Raw genomic sequence first — 18,977 nt, 5'->3', positions numbered from 1 at the left:
CGTATGTTTGGGCGTGTGTATGTAAATAAAATAGAAAGGAGCAATATTATCTTATCCATAGTTCGGAAAATATGCATACAAAGAATAGAATAATTGTTCTGATAAAAATAACTTTTTTTCTTTCTTTGGCTTTGTTTTTTGTCTCTCTACCTTCCTCTCTCTCACCATGTTTTTCTTTCTTTTTTTTTCTTTGCAGCCTTATTGCTCACCTTTTACAGAAAGAAAGTTTATTACTTTTTTTTTTTTTTTTTTTTAAGATTGCAGGTTTGTATGAAAAAAAATGTTCTTTTTTTTTTAACTTAGTTCACGTTTTTTGTTTACGTAAGTACAAATACGCAACCGTTCACTTGAACAAGAACACTTTTGTTCAGCTTATGAATGCCAAACAACGTTAACAACTTTCAATGCTAACTAAAAACAAGGGGGAAAAATAATAGCTGTAACAACAATAATAACAACAATAACAACAACAACAACAAAATAACAGAAACAACAACAATAAAAGCAATAACAAACGTAGAGAAAATTAAAAATGATTTTAATTTCGTTTTTTCAACGTTTAATGATTTCTATTAAGGACCAACGGAGCGTATAAGCGTTGTTGAAATTAATAAAGTGTCGATTAACCAACAAAACCCGCAGGCAATGTGGAATGATGCTGTATGTAAACGTTATTAAATTGTACAAACAGTGTGTGTGTGTGTGCTATATGTAAATCTTATATTTTTTCATTTTCATTATTTATTTTACTTTTTATTTGATTTATTGGTTAGCAGTTAGCTATGTTTAATCATTACATTATTTTAGCATTAATTCAATTAATAATAAATTTTTCCTATCATAAATAAAATTAAATTCAATAAGTTTAAGGAAAAAATGAAAAAACATTTTGGTTATTCATATCTCATACAAACGCATTATAACATTCTATATTATTAAATTTTTATTTATTTTAATTATTATATAAAAATAAACATCGATATACACACGTATTATAATAGAAAAGCCACAAAATTCTTATTAAATTTTAAACGATTTCAAATTTTTTATATAATTATTTTCTCATAATTAATAAATTTAATGAATTTCTATTTAAGTACATTTACAGTACATATTTAATTATTAAAATATTTAATTATGCCCTTCATTAAAAAAGTTTAGGGGATCATCTATTTAGAAACAGAATGTCTAACGTATTTCAATATATAAATAAATGGTTCATTAACGGAGTCATAAAGGCCAGTGTTTATAGAACTAATTTGTTGTAGTTGTAGTTTTTTTTCTTTCTTTGCTTTTTTATTTCTATATTTAACCAGCCGCACTCAAGGGATGTGCTCATAAAGGTAGACATGTACGTTAGTGACAGTGATGGTGGAAAAGGGGACGTAGTGTTTAAGAATGTACGTTAGGCTTGAAAGCATTAGCATCTGAAACGATGTGAAAGATCATCATAGTTACGCTCGAGATTTGTACTAATAACAAGTAAAAACAATATAGTATAGGACATGATTCACGATTACAGTCAAACATCAAACAACTGATATTATATGAGACGTAGTAGTTTCAATAGCGATCGTCTTTGGTTGAAACCTCGTCGGTTTACTCAATTTTATCAAAACATCTCAGAGGTTATAACCTATAGGTTGAACACAAGGAAACAAGACAAACGGACGTATACACAAGCTTAGATTAATTCAGAAATTAATTGTCAATCGAGCGGTATAATAAATAGTAGGTGAAAACCTTTTAAATATTTGCATACATTTGAACAAACTTTGTATACACGTCCATAAGGGGTGCAGGGTATTAAAAAAATAGAAAAAAAATTGTAGCAAAAGTTTAATGATTCCAATTAAAAAAAACAAAAAAACATTAAAACAACCTTACGACAATGATGTTCTACCAAACGAAAAGGAAAAGTTCTCAAGAGGAAAGTTACCTTGGCCTCCAAAGCCATTGACATGTGTACGATATTTTTATTTTTTTATTTTTTTGATTTCTTTGCAAATGGATTGGACCAGTTAAGTTCAAATTAGATCCAGATCAATCCAGTTGAAAGCCATTTATGATAATTATGAGCATGGTAGAGACTGATGTGACAGAGTGTGCAATATAAGAAGCTCTGTTCTGCTGTCAACCCATAAATCACCATACTTGGTACTGTACAGTCAAAACTGCGGCTAGAAATGCCGACAAAAGAAAAAAGTATAGGCGATTCGTGATTGTAAAAGAAATTGTGAAAGCAAAAAAAGGCAGTCAGTTGTTTCAAATGCGTAAAGTTGCCGGCACGAAAAATTTCATATAAATTGTTATACAAGCTAAATATATTGAAGGACTGGACTGTCTAAGGATGTCAAACCTGCTGCACTCAAAAAAAAGGTGCTCGGCAGACTTAGTAATATTGCATCCTTCACAAATATCATCGGAGGAGACTTTGATCATTTTGAAATATACCTTGTCGTAGGTGTGATTGCTCATAAGACGGTAAAGAACGTTAAATTTCCATGTTGTAAAATTTCCTTTAGGTAGAAGTGTCAAAACGGGTGCCAAAAAAAGGTAAATTTTTGTAGAAAAGCCGGTCACTTTTTTCTCTTTAACTAAAACATGATACTCGTCATTCCATTCTTTTACGATAAGTTTTTTGCTTAACAGGAGAGCTTCGCTGAGGGGGGTAGTTTATGGATAAAACCGTACCATCAAACCGAGTCTCACGTGCATGGAAGTCAGCCTTTTCATTGGACGATATTTGATTGAGCTGATATATCGATTCTCTATCACGAGTGAACAAAGACCCATCCTTTCGATACATTGGCTGCATTTCGCATTGCGTCACGTCAATTATCGTACATGTTTCAAATTATGCTTTTATACGATCTGGCACAGAAATGAAGATGGCCCAACAAAAAAGGCCACATTTTTTGAGGTTTGTGGCTTTACTGAGAATGCCTTCGTCAAGTCACGACTTACCGCTAAGTAAAATAGAATCAATAAAATAAGTGCTAAAATTAAAATTTAGTAGCAAACCTTTAATCGTCATTCATAAAATCAAAAAAGCTGAGTTATTGCAATTAATTGTTAGTCACGGTTACAGTACAAATACTAAAAGACCGAGTTGTGCAGACCGAGTTATAACAACTTTTAGGCTATACAACGCTAGTCCAGTTTTTTGCCGTATCTTAAAAGATAATGAAAGCTATCAGAAAAATTTCACTTCATTCTTTTGTTCTTTTGTATCATGGCCAAAATTCCCGTAGTGTCCAATGTATATGGAAGAGGATATATAGAGGAAAGCGTATAAATATGATTGTTGAACCTAGAGTGTGGCAATGATATCGGATTCTTCCAATAGCAGTCGGTGTCCTTGAAGAAAATTATAGAACAGGAATTGTATTAACTTTCCAAAATTCTTAATAATCCTCACCTTATGGTTAACAATAATAAAAAGGTGTTCTTGCATATTTTATAACATAATAATATAAATAATGATTTTGTTTTTTATTTATTTTCAATACCCAATTATCAATTTTTCCTTTGGTAAGGGCGCAAATCAAGTGTGAAAATAGCCCCACATTCTGGCAAAGAGAAAAATGTGGGCTACGCATGATCAGTTAACTTTATGTCAGTGATATGGCAGCATTTTCTAAACTAAAAACCCAAAATTCCACATATGATAAAACTTGAGAACTAATGGTTTTTTTTGGACACGAAATACTTAATGTGATAAAACCAAATACATATTTATGAAATAATTTGCCGATACCACAACGTAAACTAACTTCATGTAGCTTATGCAGCTGAAGAAGATGAACGAAAACTCGGGAAAAAAGGATTAACACAATGTAGCGACAAAACTTTGGAATCGATTTGGTGGGTTTATAAAAGTGTGAATAAGAAGATTATTTGCGATGGCAAAGATCAAACCGCAATATTCGAACGGATAAGACAAGAAGATGGATTACACAAAAAAATTTCTGTAAATGGATTTTAAGTAAATGTCCTAAGAATTGTACGTAAAATCTATCCTAAAAATCACAAGTCAATGGTATGAACTTTGATTCGATTACCAAGGGCATTGTACGCGACTGCATATGTAAACAGTCATCAAATAACAGCTTTTTTGTTTCTTAATTTAAAAAAAAAAAAAAAAAAAAAAATCAATATTTATTTCAAAATGATTTTATGTAAGCGACCTCCTCGGGACTTCTCTAAGAATTCCAACCAGGAAAAAACAATTTTTGCCACTCTATCTATATAAATTTGCTCTTATTTTATCAATCAGACGAATAGTCTTTACGAATGAGGTCATTGACAGTTCGTTGCTTACTGGAGTAAGCAAATCCTCACCAAAATAAAAAGTCCAATCGAGTTACATCACATAATCATTATGGCAAGTTCACATAAGCATCTTTGGAGATTACATTACATGGTCGTTGAACTTTTCTCGATATAAATTAATAATGCCACGAAATGTTAAGCATTTTGCATCATTTTATTGAGCTCACATATCGCCGAAGGCTAAATCATGTAATTTTCGCCATAAAAAATCAGTTACCTTGTGTCTTTGTAAGGTAACTGCAATATCATTTTCATGTTCAAAAATGACATAACCATAACTCACACCCAACACCCAAAAGTTACTTGCGTTACATCTAAAAGCCCTTTATGAATATTGCATTTGCTCTGTTTACACTAAACGTTTCATACTTTCATTCATCCGTTGTTTTCGTAATAAATTTTAGCATTTATTCTACGCTATACAATTATGTATGCATTGTATTCGATATATAGTGGCAAAGTCTAAACAATATGCGAAAAAAAAAAAAATTCGATTTGTAATTTTCATCAAAAGTGTGTTTTATTTACGTTCACATTGGAACCACAAAATCGATGACTCTTGACAAAATGATGTTTTGCTTGTAGATGAATCTTTGATTGCGGTTTAGCCTATGTTCTTTTAACTCGATCTGAAGATCTTTTCATGGAAAAATTTAAAACTTAATTCAAAGACTCGATCAAACCTAAGAATGCAATATTAAAGTTGGACTTTAATTCAAAGAAAAGTTTGAAAAATAATCATTATTTTAGAAATTATAGATCGATTTTTCTGATCTGCTAATGTGTGAGATGAGTAATAACGAAGCATTTTACACCAAGTTTAATCTTGTAAGCATCTAACATTTTTAGTCGAAATGGTGTTAAACGAATTTTGCTGATCATTTTGTTTATGCATTGCATCAGTATATGCGTCTCCGATCAACAGAATGCATATGCCGAGCCTGGCCGCTATGTCATTTTTCTTCTTTTTTTTTTAATTCTTGGTACTTTTCGCCAAAATGTATATTTTGTAAATGCATCTCTAAATGGATTTCTAGACGCAGACTGCATTAATTTTTTCGTGACAAGAACACCGTGTTATAGCCATTACTGCTGAATGGTGGTATACCCTAAATTTGCCTTATCTTGTTTGTAACACGCGGGAAGGGACCGAGCATATATATTTTTGATGATCACCACTTGAAATATAAAATATATATTTTTATATATATTTTTGATGATCACCAGTTGAAATATAAAACTAAAATTTTGTATAAATACTAATACAAAACAATAATAAAACATAAAATGCATTTTGTAATTTAGAAAAAATTGAGTTATATGTAATGTATAGCATCTGATAAATAAATGTCTCAGTTCAGGGGGCATTTTTTAAAGCAATTGCGGAAAAATCTCATCGATTTTAAAAGTCTCACCTTGTAGTCCTTTATTGGTTAACACTTTACTTTTTTATAGATAAGTATGTATATATCATGGCATATGATTTTATCCCCGATATCCAATTTTAGTACAGAATTAAATCGTAATCGTAATCATTGTGTTTTTGGTCTTTTTTTTTTTGCCCCAAAACTCGTACATCTTCCAAGTTCGCACAATAAATGTAAGGTCACAAACACCTTGTATGTTCGCGTCTTCTTAAAAGCTACTTACTTACTTTAGAGTTAGTAAAATAATTTCATCATACAATCATATAAAAACCAGCCAAAGCAAGTTTCTTATGCATGAAATTCAATATATCGAAATAAAAGTACACAAGCATAAGTATTTAGAGACTTGCGATGGTTAAGGATATGTGGTTAAGCTAACCCCTGTCATGTTCAGTTCATATATTTGAAATGTAGGTAAACGAATATATATCGATGTAACTTAAATACATTAAATATGTTCAATTAAATCCGCAACTAGTATGAGTTGAAAGCGTATGTTTTCATATATGATATATGTTTCATTATTAGGACGCACAAATGTTTCGATTATATTAGTTTGGGGAAAAAGAAATCCATTATTTTTTTCGGTAGATAGCTGCACTGATAGATTTCTCGTAAAGTATCGATCAAACAATTTCAGATTTATGCTCGTTGCAAAGGTGACATTTCGCAGTAAAAAAAATTCTTTTGCTGTTTTTTGTTTGGTGCATTCACACGCAACAAAACGGTGCATATTTGACCCAAATCGGACAATCCAAAGCATGTTAAATAAAGTCGTGAAGTTCATATAAAAATAATGGATTTCTTTTTCCCCAAACTAATATTTCATTAAAGACTTCTTATTATGATAATATTGTTCTCTTATAGAGTTGCAATATGCTATTATATTATATATATTATATTATCTTCTTTGTCGTCTCATTAAAGTAAACTATGTTTTCTTTGTTAAACTGCAAAATAATTAATTAATTTTTATGAATGCATGTCATACAAATTTCTAACTGTTTTGAGTTACATTAAAATAATTCCTTTGAAATGTACGAAGACATAGAAAATGTATTTTCTTTTCTTCTAGCGGTGGTTTAAATCCTTCAGTAAGATATAGATGTAATTGAGACTGCGTTTCCTCATTTAGCAAGGAGAGATATAGTAAGTAATTCGAACAAACATTTATTAAATCCAAAACGCTTTAATAAACTGCAATATGAGCGCTTGGTTGCAATAAACAAAATAAAAGTAATTATTAAATTTAATTTCTTTTTAAATTAAAAATTATATAAAGTTCTATTTAATTCTTACCTCTCCCTCTCATATCCAGACAACATAACTTGGTATGATATGATTGCGTATGTATACGAATGCAATAAAAAATATTTCTATTTACGCTAAACGCGACGGCATGGTTAAGATAATAAATGCAACTTTTTTTAAAAGTGTTTGTGTGTATATCATGTTCCTAATTAATTTTCAATAAATATCTTTACTATTAATTAATATTAATGAATATTATTTAATCTTAATTAATATAAATTAATATTAGTTAATTAATTTATCTATCTATATATACATATATATATATAACACAAACATATATATTTATAACTTTACATAGCACTGTAAGCGTACCTTCGATCGATTTGGCCTATTGCCGAATTTGAAGACGATATTTTCGACTTTACGATAAGGAAAACATTTATCGCAGACAGATGAACTGACGGGCAGGCGTGCTAAGCTCAATTTAACGTTTGATGCTGATCATAAAATCTTTGAAGATTTCTTCAGGGAATTTGAAGACGATATTTTTCACCTTGCGATAAGGAGAATGTTTATCACCGGCAGATACACTGACAAACAAAAAGACGAATGACGAATGACGAATGCGACGCGCAAGCATGCTTAGCTTAAATATTTTTCTGCAAGCACTTTCAAAAATAAATTAAATTTCGGTACCATATAAACAAATAAGAAATTTTATTTCGAAAATAATTTTTAATTGTTTAAATGTACGTAAATATATTTATATTCTTTACATAATAAAATTCCAACAATAATAATTCTTTCATAGTATAAATGCCACTAATTAATTAATGTATTTACATTGGGATTTTCCCAGGAATATTTGTTTATATAATATATACGCACACTTAATATACACGCACACATATAAAACATATCCATATATATAACACTTGTAAAACACAAGTGCATCTATATATACTATAGAAACACGTTAAAGCTTTTATAATTACAAAAGTTTAAGCAGTCAATCTATACATGGATATCTATCTACCTGGGATTGCGATGTAAACTAATGTTAGGAGAAATCATAAATAAATCAGTGAGTGATATATTAATGAAAATTTTATGAATGAAGACAGTTTAAGTAATTTCACTAAAACCTATATTTATGAATAAATATAATGCATTTACGTTTGATTAAAATAGCTATCGTTTCAAAACTAAGAAAAAAACAAACAAAATCAAAAATGAAAGAAATTTACTTAAAAAACTTACAAGTAAATCTGAGTATGCAGTCATGTATAAACATATTTAATTAATGTAATATCAAATGATTGGATTAATTCGCTAATTAGGTTTAAATTTTTTAACAATTTTTCTAGCGATCATATTTAATATTTATCTTAAATTTCAAATTTGCGTAGTCAAAAAAAATCTTAGGTTGTTAGGGAAAAATATATGTGAAATTTTTTAAAATTTATTTTTGAAAATTTATCTCAGTTTATTAACTAATTTCACTTATTAACAAACAGACTTGTTATATTTATTTTTTAATTTCATTTGTGTAACACTGTCAAGGATTTGAACAATAGACTGTAGATAGATGAAGACCAGATAATTCATAGTCAAGCGGTTAGACGGGTAGGTAAGTAAAGATGCAAATAAACCTATATAGAAGAAGGTGATAATGACATCGTGAATAAATCGAAGTGAACAAAGCAACGGACGGACAAAATTATCGACAGATCAATGTTTAAATGAACCAATGATTGGGTAGATCTATCTACAAACTCGAATCGAACAATAGACCTACCAATGAATGAGCCAACCGACGCATGGAGAGATCGACGGATAAATAGGCAGATGGGCAGAAGAGTAAACGAAATGAGAAGCGTGTGGTTAGGAGACGAACGGACAAAGATATTAATGAACGGAAAAGAACATTAACAAGACAAGTATTCGCGCAAATACATGAACAGGCACGCAAACGAATGAATGAATGACTGAAGACTGAAGAGATGGGCTGACATGACCAAGTCGATCAAAAATCTGAAGCTCAAACATTTTAAAAGATTTATTAAAATCTCTAGAAATTAGAAAACGCAAAACATATGAATTTAAATGAATTATATAAATTAATCATTTTTCGATAATGAATCCAATATTGCTCTTAGTACTTGCAACAGCATCATTCTTAGTGACAGCAAACGTTTATAATATAGACAGCTTTCGAAATATATTTCTACGCCTTAATGATATTTGATAAATTTAATAGAAATTCTGAGGCGGGTGTAGAATACAAATATTTTCTCATGTATAAATTACAAAGTGCTACACTCGTCTATCGCTTGGGCTGCACTATTTACTAAATTGTTATCGAACAAATTCTGAATTCTAAAAGTAATAAAGTTTTCACATTTATTTGATTTTAATTCGAAAGCTTTGTTATTTTTATCTAATCCACCAGCAGAATGTATTGCCGAGTAAACGAAATATGTATCGAGTTATAAATTAAAATAAACATTATCATCAATTCTATGTTATCAGGAAGCAGGCAATAACACTAATGTCAATATTTTTAAGCACAATTCAATTCGATTATTAAAAGACGCATTTAATGAACGAACATACAATGTACGGCATACTATAAATAAATTGAAAGTATTGACCAAAAGTATTGCATGTGCTCGTTGTTCAATTCATTCCGTTCATGTAAAATTTATGTAATCGAAAAATTTCTTATTTAAATTTGTCGAATCTATAATAAATTTAAAAGCAAATACAAATACCAGAGATAATAAACGCAGTAAACAGAAATGTTCTTCCCTTATGAAATATAATACATTAGGTTGGCAAACATTTCGTAATCGTCACAACAACGAACATAGATGAGAATATGTTCAAGGATTTTTATTTATAACTATTACGTGCTTTGTTGAATACTTGTTAGCAATTTTACATTAAATCTATATCATGAGAGCATTTTATAGATTAGGTAAGCGCGATATACTTCGAACAATACTTACCGTAATTAAGAAAGAAGAAATCTTGCCTTTTTTTTTTTTTTTTTTTTTGGAAAATTCGACTTTATTCGTTAACATAGTGTTCATCAAGACTTCTTCAATATTTCATTTCATTTTTATTCCCAACTTCACTGACTTGGGTAACCGGGCTGACTAAGTTTGCGGGGATGCATGGAACATCCATAAATATTTAATATAGACTCACCTTCGTGTTCAACTTTTCAGATTTTTTCAGAGAAATTTGGTACGCAGACATGTGTTGATCCAAAGATAACGATACTGTTGGAAATGAAGATGTAGATTGGACCATTTTTACGATCATACATTAAATGCTTAAAATTTGCCTCGTATGGGACCATTTTTTCAATCTATTCCGATATAAAAGTTTTTGCCAACAAAATAACACTTTATACGACAACTAGGCTACAATTTTAGAACTTTATAATGCAATTTGATCGAGAATTTAACATATAAATTTTTTGTTGTATGTTTGGATCACTTAGGTACAAAATTGAGAGCCCTTACCGCAAACCGTTTTATAGTAACTTGGTCTTATTTTCGGTATTTTGTAATGAAAATACGTGAAAGCTAATAATAATTGAACCACTTCAGTCCCGGTTTTGTCCACCTTTCCAAATAAACGTTCTTCTAAAATGTAAACACTTCCATGCAAGCATGATATTTATTTGTATTTTTTTGGAGGGGATATTATGACGAAAATGAGTAATGCATTGTACCTAGTCAAAGGGTGTAGGTTATTCAATCTACGGCCTTGCCCGCAATGACGCAGACAGAGATCGTCGTCTAAAATGAAAAAGCGATAAGTGATTAGAATTTACATTTTACCCTAAAAGATTCGTTATATTCTGTATTTAAAAAAAAAAAAAAAAAAGAAACCAAAGTCGACTTTTCGCTATTTTTTTATATAACATACACATATATACACACACACATGTATTATATACATACATCTAATTGCTAACTAAATGAACTACATTTGTATGTAAACATATATGTAAGCAAAATCGATATGCAATGGAATTAATCACTGAGCAAGTTAGTGCTCAGAAATAATGTTTATAATCATCATCGATGATAATGATAGTGATGATCGCGATCGGTCATCAGAGCTTGTGATTATTGTTAAAATGAATGTGTTTATATTGTAAACATTTTCGTAACTGTAAATAAATAAAATGCAAACATTTCGATCGTAAGAAAAAAATTATTATTTATGTTTATACATAACATACGCAATGAGTGCTAAAGGAGCCTTTTTTTTCATACGCTGCTTTTCCCGAATATGCTGAATGACTTAAAATGTTGTTTGTTTATTTGCAATTTTCATGCCATACATAATTTGTTGAATAGTATAGAATAAATTGTTTGTCGATTGTTTGTCTCACACAACAGAATTTCAGATGAGCTCATCGTCTTTAATTCGATCGATTCGTTGATTCAGAATCATTTTCAAAATAGATTGAATAGATTATCTAACGTAATCCACATTTCACGCGAGCCTCGTCTGCTCTGCCGTTAGATCGAAACAAGATATTTTATTACGAAAATAAATGTAAAAACCGTATTAGGCGGAGTGGTGTAGAGTATTCAAAAGTTAGGTTTGCTCGTTTACAATGTTTTCAATTGTTGTTTTTTTTTTTTTTTCTAGATAAACGCTGGCATAAATTACTAAATTGTATTTGCAATTCACACGTTTCGTAATCATCTAAGCTTTTGTTATAATAAATTTCGAAAACTTTTAGACCAACTGCTGTTCCTTCTATTATTCGACTAACTAGTCAAGAATCATGAGCAATGTTTACGCAAATGTTTTCAACTTGTAGTTAATTATTTTCCTTTATCTCGTATTTCTGTTTTTACGCACATCATCGAGTAGTACGTTCACTTCATTAAACTCTACGCATCATATACAACATACACTGCTGCGAAAAGGGCAGAGAAAGTGTTTTTCAGGCTCATTTCATACATATGTTGTAAATGACATTTTCTCCACCTAGACTATAGATAAAAAGTAAAAAATATTTTATCGCTTGATATTGATATCGGATGATAATCTCTTTAAAGCGATTATTAAAGACGTCTTTAGGAACCAAAACTATTTTGTCGCTGCTATAGCATAAAAATAAATATACATTTTTGTGATCGAGGGAAAATTCTGGATTCGCTTTAACTATGCACGCGAACTTATGTATCCGAATTGTTTACAATCATAAGAAATATTAAAATTTTTCACGAAAATCAGGCAAAAAAGCCTCAACAGCAAGTATTCAATTTATATAAGCAGACGATTTATAATTTGATGCAAATATGTTTGAGTGCTCCTATCGAATAAATCATTCACGATGTCTCGTCTCGGATTACACGCCTTGTCTTAGTTACAAATGTTTCCAATTTCTTTTTTTTTTCCTTTTTTTATTGAAAAGCGCGAGAGCGAGAAAAAAGGAAGATTGAAGAAAGGGAAAGATTTAGTGTGGTGGCCGCAAGTTAGAGGGACTGACGATAAGTGTTATGCTTTTAGCGACTGAACACTCACGCTATTTGCGACTAAAGTAAACTCTACCACACTGAAGCTTAAACCAGCGAATATTGACTTTTTAATTGCAGTTTTTGCCTACTCGGCTACCCAGCTGCGCGGTTAGTCTGACTTTGTAATGCAAATGAAGAATTTCTTCGTTAGTATCGTTAGTAAATATTTAACTAAGAAACGCTTCCTTCTCGTGTTCAGCGCATGGAGTATATTAGATTTAACAATAATTTGTAAATTCATAGAAACGCGATAAGTGTATATATGCTCTATCAACATCAATAATGGAATAAAGCAAGAGGCTGTTGATGGAATCATGTTTACAACGTGAAAACTTAGTTAGCTTCGAAAATTAATTAAAGGAACCGACAGTTAGTAAAAACCTAGCAATCTTACTTGCTTTCTTTAATGCATTTTCACTCTATCTTCCTTCTATAGGCTAATAGTAGATATTAATAGATTCGGACCGATTATAGTTTCTTCCTTATTTTATGACTGACAAGTACAAAGAGTAGAATATTTATTGCCGGATCAAACTGTTAACAAATGATATTATTCGAACATTATTCGGCGTTCGTGTGAATTTGTTCGCCATTCACTATCCACGATGGGAAGACAGCTCTTGATTTGTTGTGTCACACTAATACAATACCTTTGCACACTTCTTTGGTTGTTTGATGAGGCTTTTCACGAGACATTTAACTCTTATAGGTTGAGTGTTGGAACTTAAAAAAACCGAATGAAGAGATGAAGTTGCATCGGAAAATATCTTTGCCTAGATGCTACGTCTACAGACAAATAGACATGCTTATGAAGCCTTTTCCGGGGCCATAATCCGGGGCTGGGGTAGCTCAGCGGCCCAGGGAAAACACAAGAACATTTATTTGTTACAGAGACCTTTATTGGTCGGTTTTGTATTTCGCTCTTCTTATCCGATTTCCAACTAAACTCAACGATGACTAAAATAAGACTCTCTCCATCGAGCGTCGAAGCTCGACTACCTTAAATTACGACTCACTTATTCTACTCTACCCTCGCCTTAACCTATTCTTATTGTATTCCTAACCCTATTCTTATTCTATGCTTATCCTATTCTTATTCTATTCTTATTCTATGTCTATCCTATTCCTATGCTAACTTAAGCTATCTCTCCCTCTCTCCGCCAGAGACGGAGAATCCGCGAGACCAAAACGAGGGACGACTTTGAGTCCTCACATGCTTTAATCGATTGCGAAAATAGTTCTCAGTTTCAAGTCATTTTAAGTGTTAAAAACTTGCGTACAAATTTAATATGTGTAACCTCACCACTACTGGTATTGGGTACAACGATTAAAAGGGTTGCAATAAATTTTTATGTTTGAACACAATTATCGCAATGAAAACAATAATTTTCAGTTAATTATAATGATTTAGTAAAATAAATACTTGAGCAATTATTACTTAGCCTGCAAAAAAGTGAAACGAAAGGAATGTTTTTTTTTTTACTTTTTCACAGGAAATGTAATTCTTCCGTAATGAAAAGTATAAAATTTATTATAAGAATGTTTTTCTTCCCTTTTTTACTTTTCCAAAAACATGTGGGAAATTTTTTCCCTTTTATTTTCACTTACCATTCCACACCAATGTTACTTTATGTTATTAAATAGCGTTTCAATCATTTAAAATAAGAAAGAAATTTAGGAAATCAAAGTTGCACTCGTGTCTTGAAGGAGTGTTTTTCGTGCCTGTATCATCGAAATCATAAGTATAAAGCATTTCGGCATGATATGACTAATTATACCTTACAACGCTTGTGATACAAGAATATATTATTTGTGCGGATGTATGTAACACATAGAAGAATTTGGGATTGTTCCATCTTCTATTACATACCGATTGATTTAGAAAATGATTCTAAGTGTGTCTGTCAAGCTCTGTTCGTCTACCCGCCTGTCCATGTTGTATTTTTGCCTTCAGGCCACAAGTCACGATTTTTGAGATATGAAATTTGATACGCTGACATGTTTTGGCCGAAGAAGGAGGAGTGAAAATGATTTGGAGCGAACCACTTTTGCGATCACTTCCACATAAACCGTGTTATTTTAAGATATCTTTATAAGAATAATTGTAGGGTAGTGTATGGTACTCAATGGTGGGCGGCGGCCCGCAATCCTGTTTTCACTTTAACGCGATATTTGCTGTGATGTCACAAGTTTTGGGCTTGACTGTGGACGGATCCCGCTCAATAACAACATTGATGTGCGCGCGCGCGCGTGTTTGTATGCGTGTAACCATCTACCAAAAGCGTATGTATGCAACGTTAATTCTTTCCTTTAATTTTTGCAGTTGGAAGAATTTTCAAAGCGGACGGTCGGACGGACATAAAACAGATTCATCTCAGAGTTGTGCGCAGATCGAGTATTTATTCGCTTTTTTTCAACTACTGACGCTTGCTACTGGACAACATGAATATAATTCCTTTTTATACTTGAATGCTGGCCGATATTTATATCCAAGCTATGCGAACGATACGGATGAAGATGCTCACAAAAGGCAGAAATATCGATCGGAGAATCGCTTAAGTACGAACAGTGAACGTTATGCAGACAATTTAATCCTATATATCAGTTGATCTTTCTACTCCTCCTCCAACTTACTATTTGTCACCCCATATTAGAATATTATCAGCTGTAAAAGTTGATCGAAATGCCCAATATTTGGCCTATACTATCTCACTTATTGGCCACAAATGGTTTGAAATTTCGCAAATGGGAATTGTGTCAGCAATTAAAACATTTTACGTTGCAATCCATAGCATATATTAAATTGCAATTCATCAGAATAATCTGGCATGATCTGTATACAACCGAAAGGTACCAGAGATAAGAAATTGTAAGTTATAACCTATAAGAGGTATTGATATGAAGCCAGTCTGCAAATACGCATAGTGATGGATGTGTAGTGTTAATCTTGAAGAAAATATAGCTTCCTTTAAGTCCTGTTATTCCTTTGAATTTCATAAACGAGTAAGAAATTTCTCTCTTATTAATCTCAATTAAGTTAACTATCGGAAATCAAATACTTGGCCTAGATAAGCAAATTGTGATTGCATGTCAGAGAGAGAGAGAGAGAGAGAGAGAGAGAGAGAGAAAGAGAAAGAGATAGATGATGAGACTTCAAAGTAAACGCTGGGCGCTTCTTAAAGAAAATTGCAAAAAAAAAGTTTAGCAGTCACGGGTGATTCACCAGTCACTTGAAAAATTGTAAAGATATCAATTTTGTAAGAACAAATTTGGAAATCACTGGCTTATTTAATATTTATTCAATTTTATTATAAATGCAAGAATAGATAGATAGATAATCGTTGTTTAAGCGAGTAAAACGATTTAATAGCGAAACGTAAAGATTGTCTTAACCTAAATAGAGTTCATGTGGCATACAGTTAATCATAAGATGTGCATGCATTGTACAATACTTACACAACGTTTGCATCTTGGGGTAATTTAGGTATACTGGTTAAACGTGCCCGGATACATCGTACCGTACGCTGAAAGCAATTACAGCTCGTTGGGCAATAGAACCCAAAAGTTGGTGCAATCACTATCGAAAATAATAGCATCAACTCAATCAAAATGTTCGACGTTATTAACCTAAACATTTTCTTCAGTTATTCTCGAGATCCTTTTTAAATGCGAAACAAAATGTCGTGTTATAACACGTAGAATTCTACGTGTTTATGTGTATGAGTAGGAGTGTGGGTGTGTGGTGAATGTGCGGACAAATACTTGTTTTTTTTTTTTTTTTACTTTCTTAAAGCATTTCTGCAAAAGTTTTTTGTTTTTCTTTTGTTTTTTTTTTTGTTTTTTTTTTTTTTTTTTTTTTTTTTTGTCAAGAAATTAAGTTTTGCGGGCACGTATGCGTTGTTAGTGCAACTCGTTGGGTTTGTACTCTCAACCTGGGTGTGTTTAGTTTTGAATTTTATATTTATTTTTTCGTTGATGAGTTAATCTTTAAGATTTTATAAACACACTTGCACGCACACACATCTGCACACCGCTGCACGCTTGCAATACTTTTCTAATTGAAAATAACAACGTTTGGCGTTTTATTTTTTCGAAATTTCTTAGCATGAAAATTTAATTCTTTTTAATTGCGGCTTAACGATACGAAAACGTGTATAATTCGGTTATTATTTTTGGGCAAAAAAATTTCAAATTTCATAATTTACTGCTAAGGTACTACACTGGGGAGGGAAAATTAAAAAATAAAAACCGTTTTGTATGATTTTAAATCAACGACTAAAGGCGTTCTTTGAAATTTTTGGATATTTTTTTTTTTTCATTTCTCAACTACAAGAGCTACGAATTTTAAAAGCATATTTATTATCATAGGTCATTGGTAACTGTCAATGCTAAGTATGGCTAGGGGACTGGAGTACATAATATTGGCTCAGTTGTGATTTAGTTAAGTTGGTTTCTGATTACGTTGTTATTGTTGTTGTGACTATTGTAGATAAGCGATTAGCTAACGATATAATTACTTAAGATTTCAGCTTCTTTTTAAAAAGATTTAAATGATTGTGATAGTAAATGCGATCCGATCTGGTTACTGGTCATCTGAGACAAAACGATTCACATACGCTTCGTACGTATCTTTCATACTAGACATGCTATAGTTTTAATTTACAAGATGTACTTATCCAACATAACGGAAGAAGATTCACTCTAAGACAAATATATTAGGTTGAAGGAGAAGCTCTGTCGCATTTGCAAAAAGGAAATAAATTCAATTGAATTCTTTTCCACGCACTCGTGTACAATTTTATAAAGAAAAAATCGGCAAATTAAATTTTGTCTCTTGTATTCATCAAACATTGGAAGCCGTAATTATCGTTGCCTTCGGCATTTAATTACTTAAATGCTAAAATTGCTTGCATCTTTATATTGCTGTACTAGATCTATTTTGGAATTTAGTTAAGCTCTAAGTTATCTAACCTAATTCTAGCTGCTAAATAATCTGAACTAATCTTCTTTAGGATAAGCTGCATTATATTGTTACGTAAGAAAATATATATATATATATATATTAAGTTTGGAAAAAGTTCAGCCGAAAAATGTAATATAATCTCCGCTATAGTTTATTGTATAATGAAAGTCGTACTCGATTCTCTATTTTAAGAAATGTTTTACTTCCGTTTACCCTAATAATTTGCTTACTAGTTTCGCTTTAAAAACTTTTAGCTGATATGAATTTTTTTTTTTGATTTTTTTTTCTTTTCTTTTCTGCTTTTTATTCATTACTTTTCAAATTGATGATACGTTATAAATATGAAACTTCTACTGATAAAAAAAAAAAAGAAAAAAAAAAAAAAAAAATTTTCTAATATTTAATTTTAAAAAAATTTTTTTTGTATTATTTTGATATTATTTTTTTTTGTTTTTTTTTTGTTTTTTTTTTTTGCTTTTTTTTCTGTTTTATTTCATTATTTAAATATTTTAGTGATGTCACTTATCATTATATATATATGCTGATCTTATTGTAATTTACTGGTGTGATTAAAAATTATTCTCAACACAAAAAGTAACATAAAATATTTAAATTAATTTATTTATCTTTTTTATTTGAGTTTTATTTTCAAAAAGAGCGCCCACATACAATATACAACCGACCACAACGACCAACTGCGAACATCTGAAACTGAATGTTGTGTGCATCAGATCTCCATCCAAAACAGCGAATGTGCTCGTGTTCATATACTTTATATAGTTTATACTTTCATATGATTCTGATTGCATTTTCTCTCCTTTCTTTTTTTTTTTTTTTTTTTTTTGTTTGTATCTGCTTATGTTTGTGCTCGTTTGAGTTCTCATCCTCAGACAGTATTAATATCATCGTCATCATCGTCATCACTCTACGTAGTCAGCATCAGGGATAAATATGTTAGTAAACTATCAACAGTGTGAAATGAAATTTTTGATATTTCGTACTTTACGGCATCTAAAAGTGTACTTTTCCATCACAAAGGATACATTTTTTTCCGCCTAATCGAACTTAACTGCATTTTCTTAAATAACACTAAAGTACTTTAAAATGCTGCAAACTTCTGAGTTAACTTATGCCAGCCTGCCCTTGCACTTTTTAAATGAGCAAATATTAGTTTTTAAAAATTACGAACAATCAAAGCTAATTGAAGCCGGCCAGGCCAGTTCATATGGTCGAGGAAAATTAATCTTTTTTTGTAAAGAAATTGAATTGAAATCATTCCAAGGTCAGGTTTATTCATGTGCAGATATTGTACTAACAAAATATTACGAGAACCTGAACATTTTACAACTTTATACGAAGTTTTCGGTAAACTTTTATTCATCTACAATGAATGAAATTCGCTTAGCTTACAGCAAAATGTCTTTTACTTGATATTAAGCATTG

The 18,977-nt window shown here is 31.0% G+C and overlaps 1 protein-coding gene across 3 annotated transcripts in view; it reads right to left on the bottom strand.

The window, feature by feature from the left end:
- LOC119632362 (peroxidasin) overlaps window positions 1–17,916 on the bottom strand; it is a 104,116-nt gene extending 86,200 nt beyond the window's left edge. The window contains exons 1-2 of one of the 3 annotated variants that reach the window (XM_038025223.1): window positions 17,849–17,916; window positions 16,028–16,625 (exon numbers count right to left, since the gene is read on the bottom strand). In XM_038025223.1, the coding sequence (XP_037881151.1) occupies window positions 16,028–16,206 (179 nt within the window). In that variant the 5' untranslated portion in view covers window positions 16,207–16,625; window positions 17,849–17,916. The other 2 variants (XM_038025222.1, XM_038025224.1) reach the window with 2 other exon arrangements.
- Window positions 17,917–18,977: the final 1,061 nt, after the last annotated feature.

Source organism: Glossina fuscipes, unplaced genomic scaffold (assembly GCF_014805625.2).
Source record: "Glossina fuscipes isolate IAEA_lab_2018 unplaced genomic scaffold, Yale_Gfus_2 1, whole genome shotgun sequence".
NCBI lineage: Eukaryota > Metazoa > Arthropoda > Insecta > Diptera > Glossinidae > Glossina > Glossina fuscipes.
Note: the sequence above shows the minus strand (reverse complement) of the source record. Positions and strands in the feature narration are given on the sequence as shown.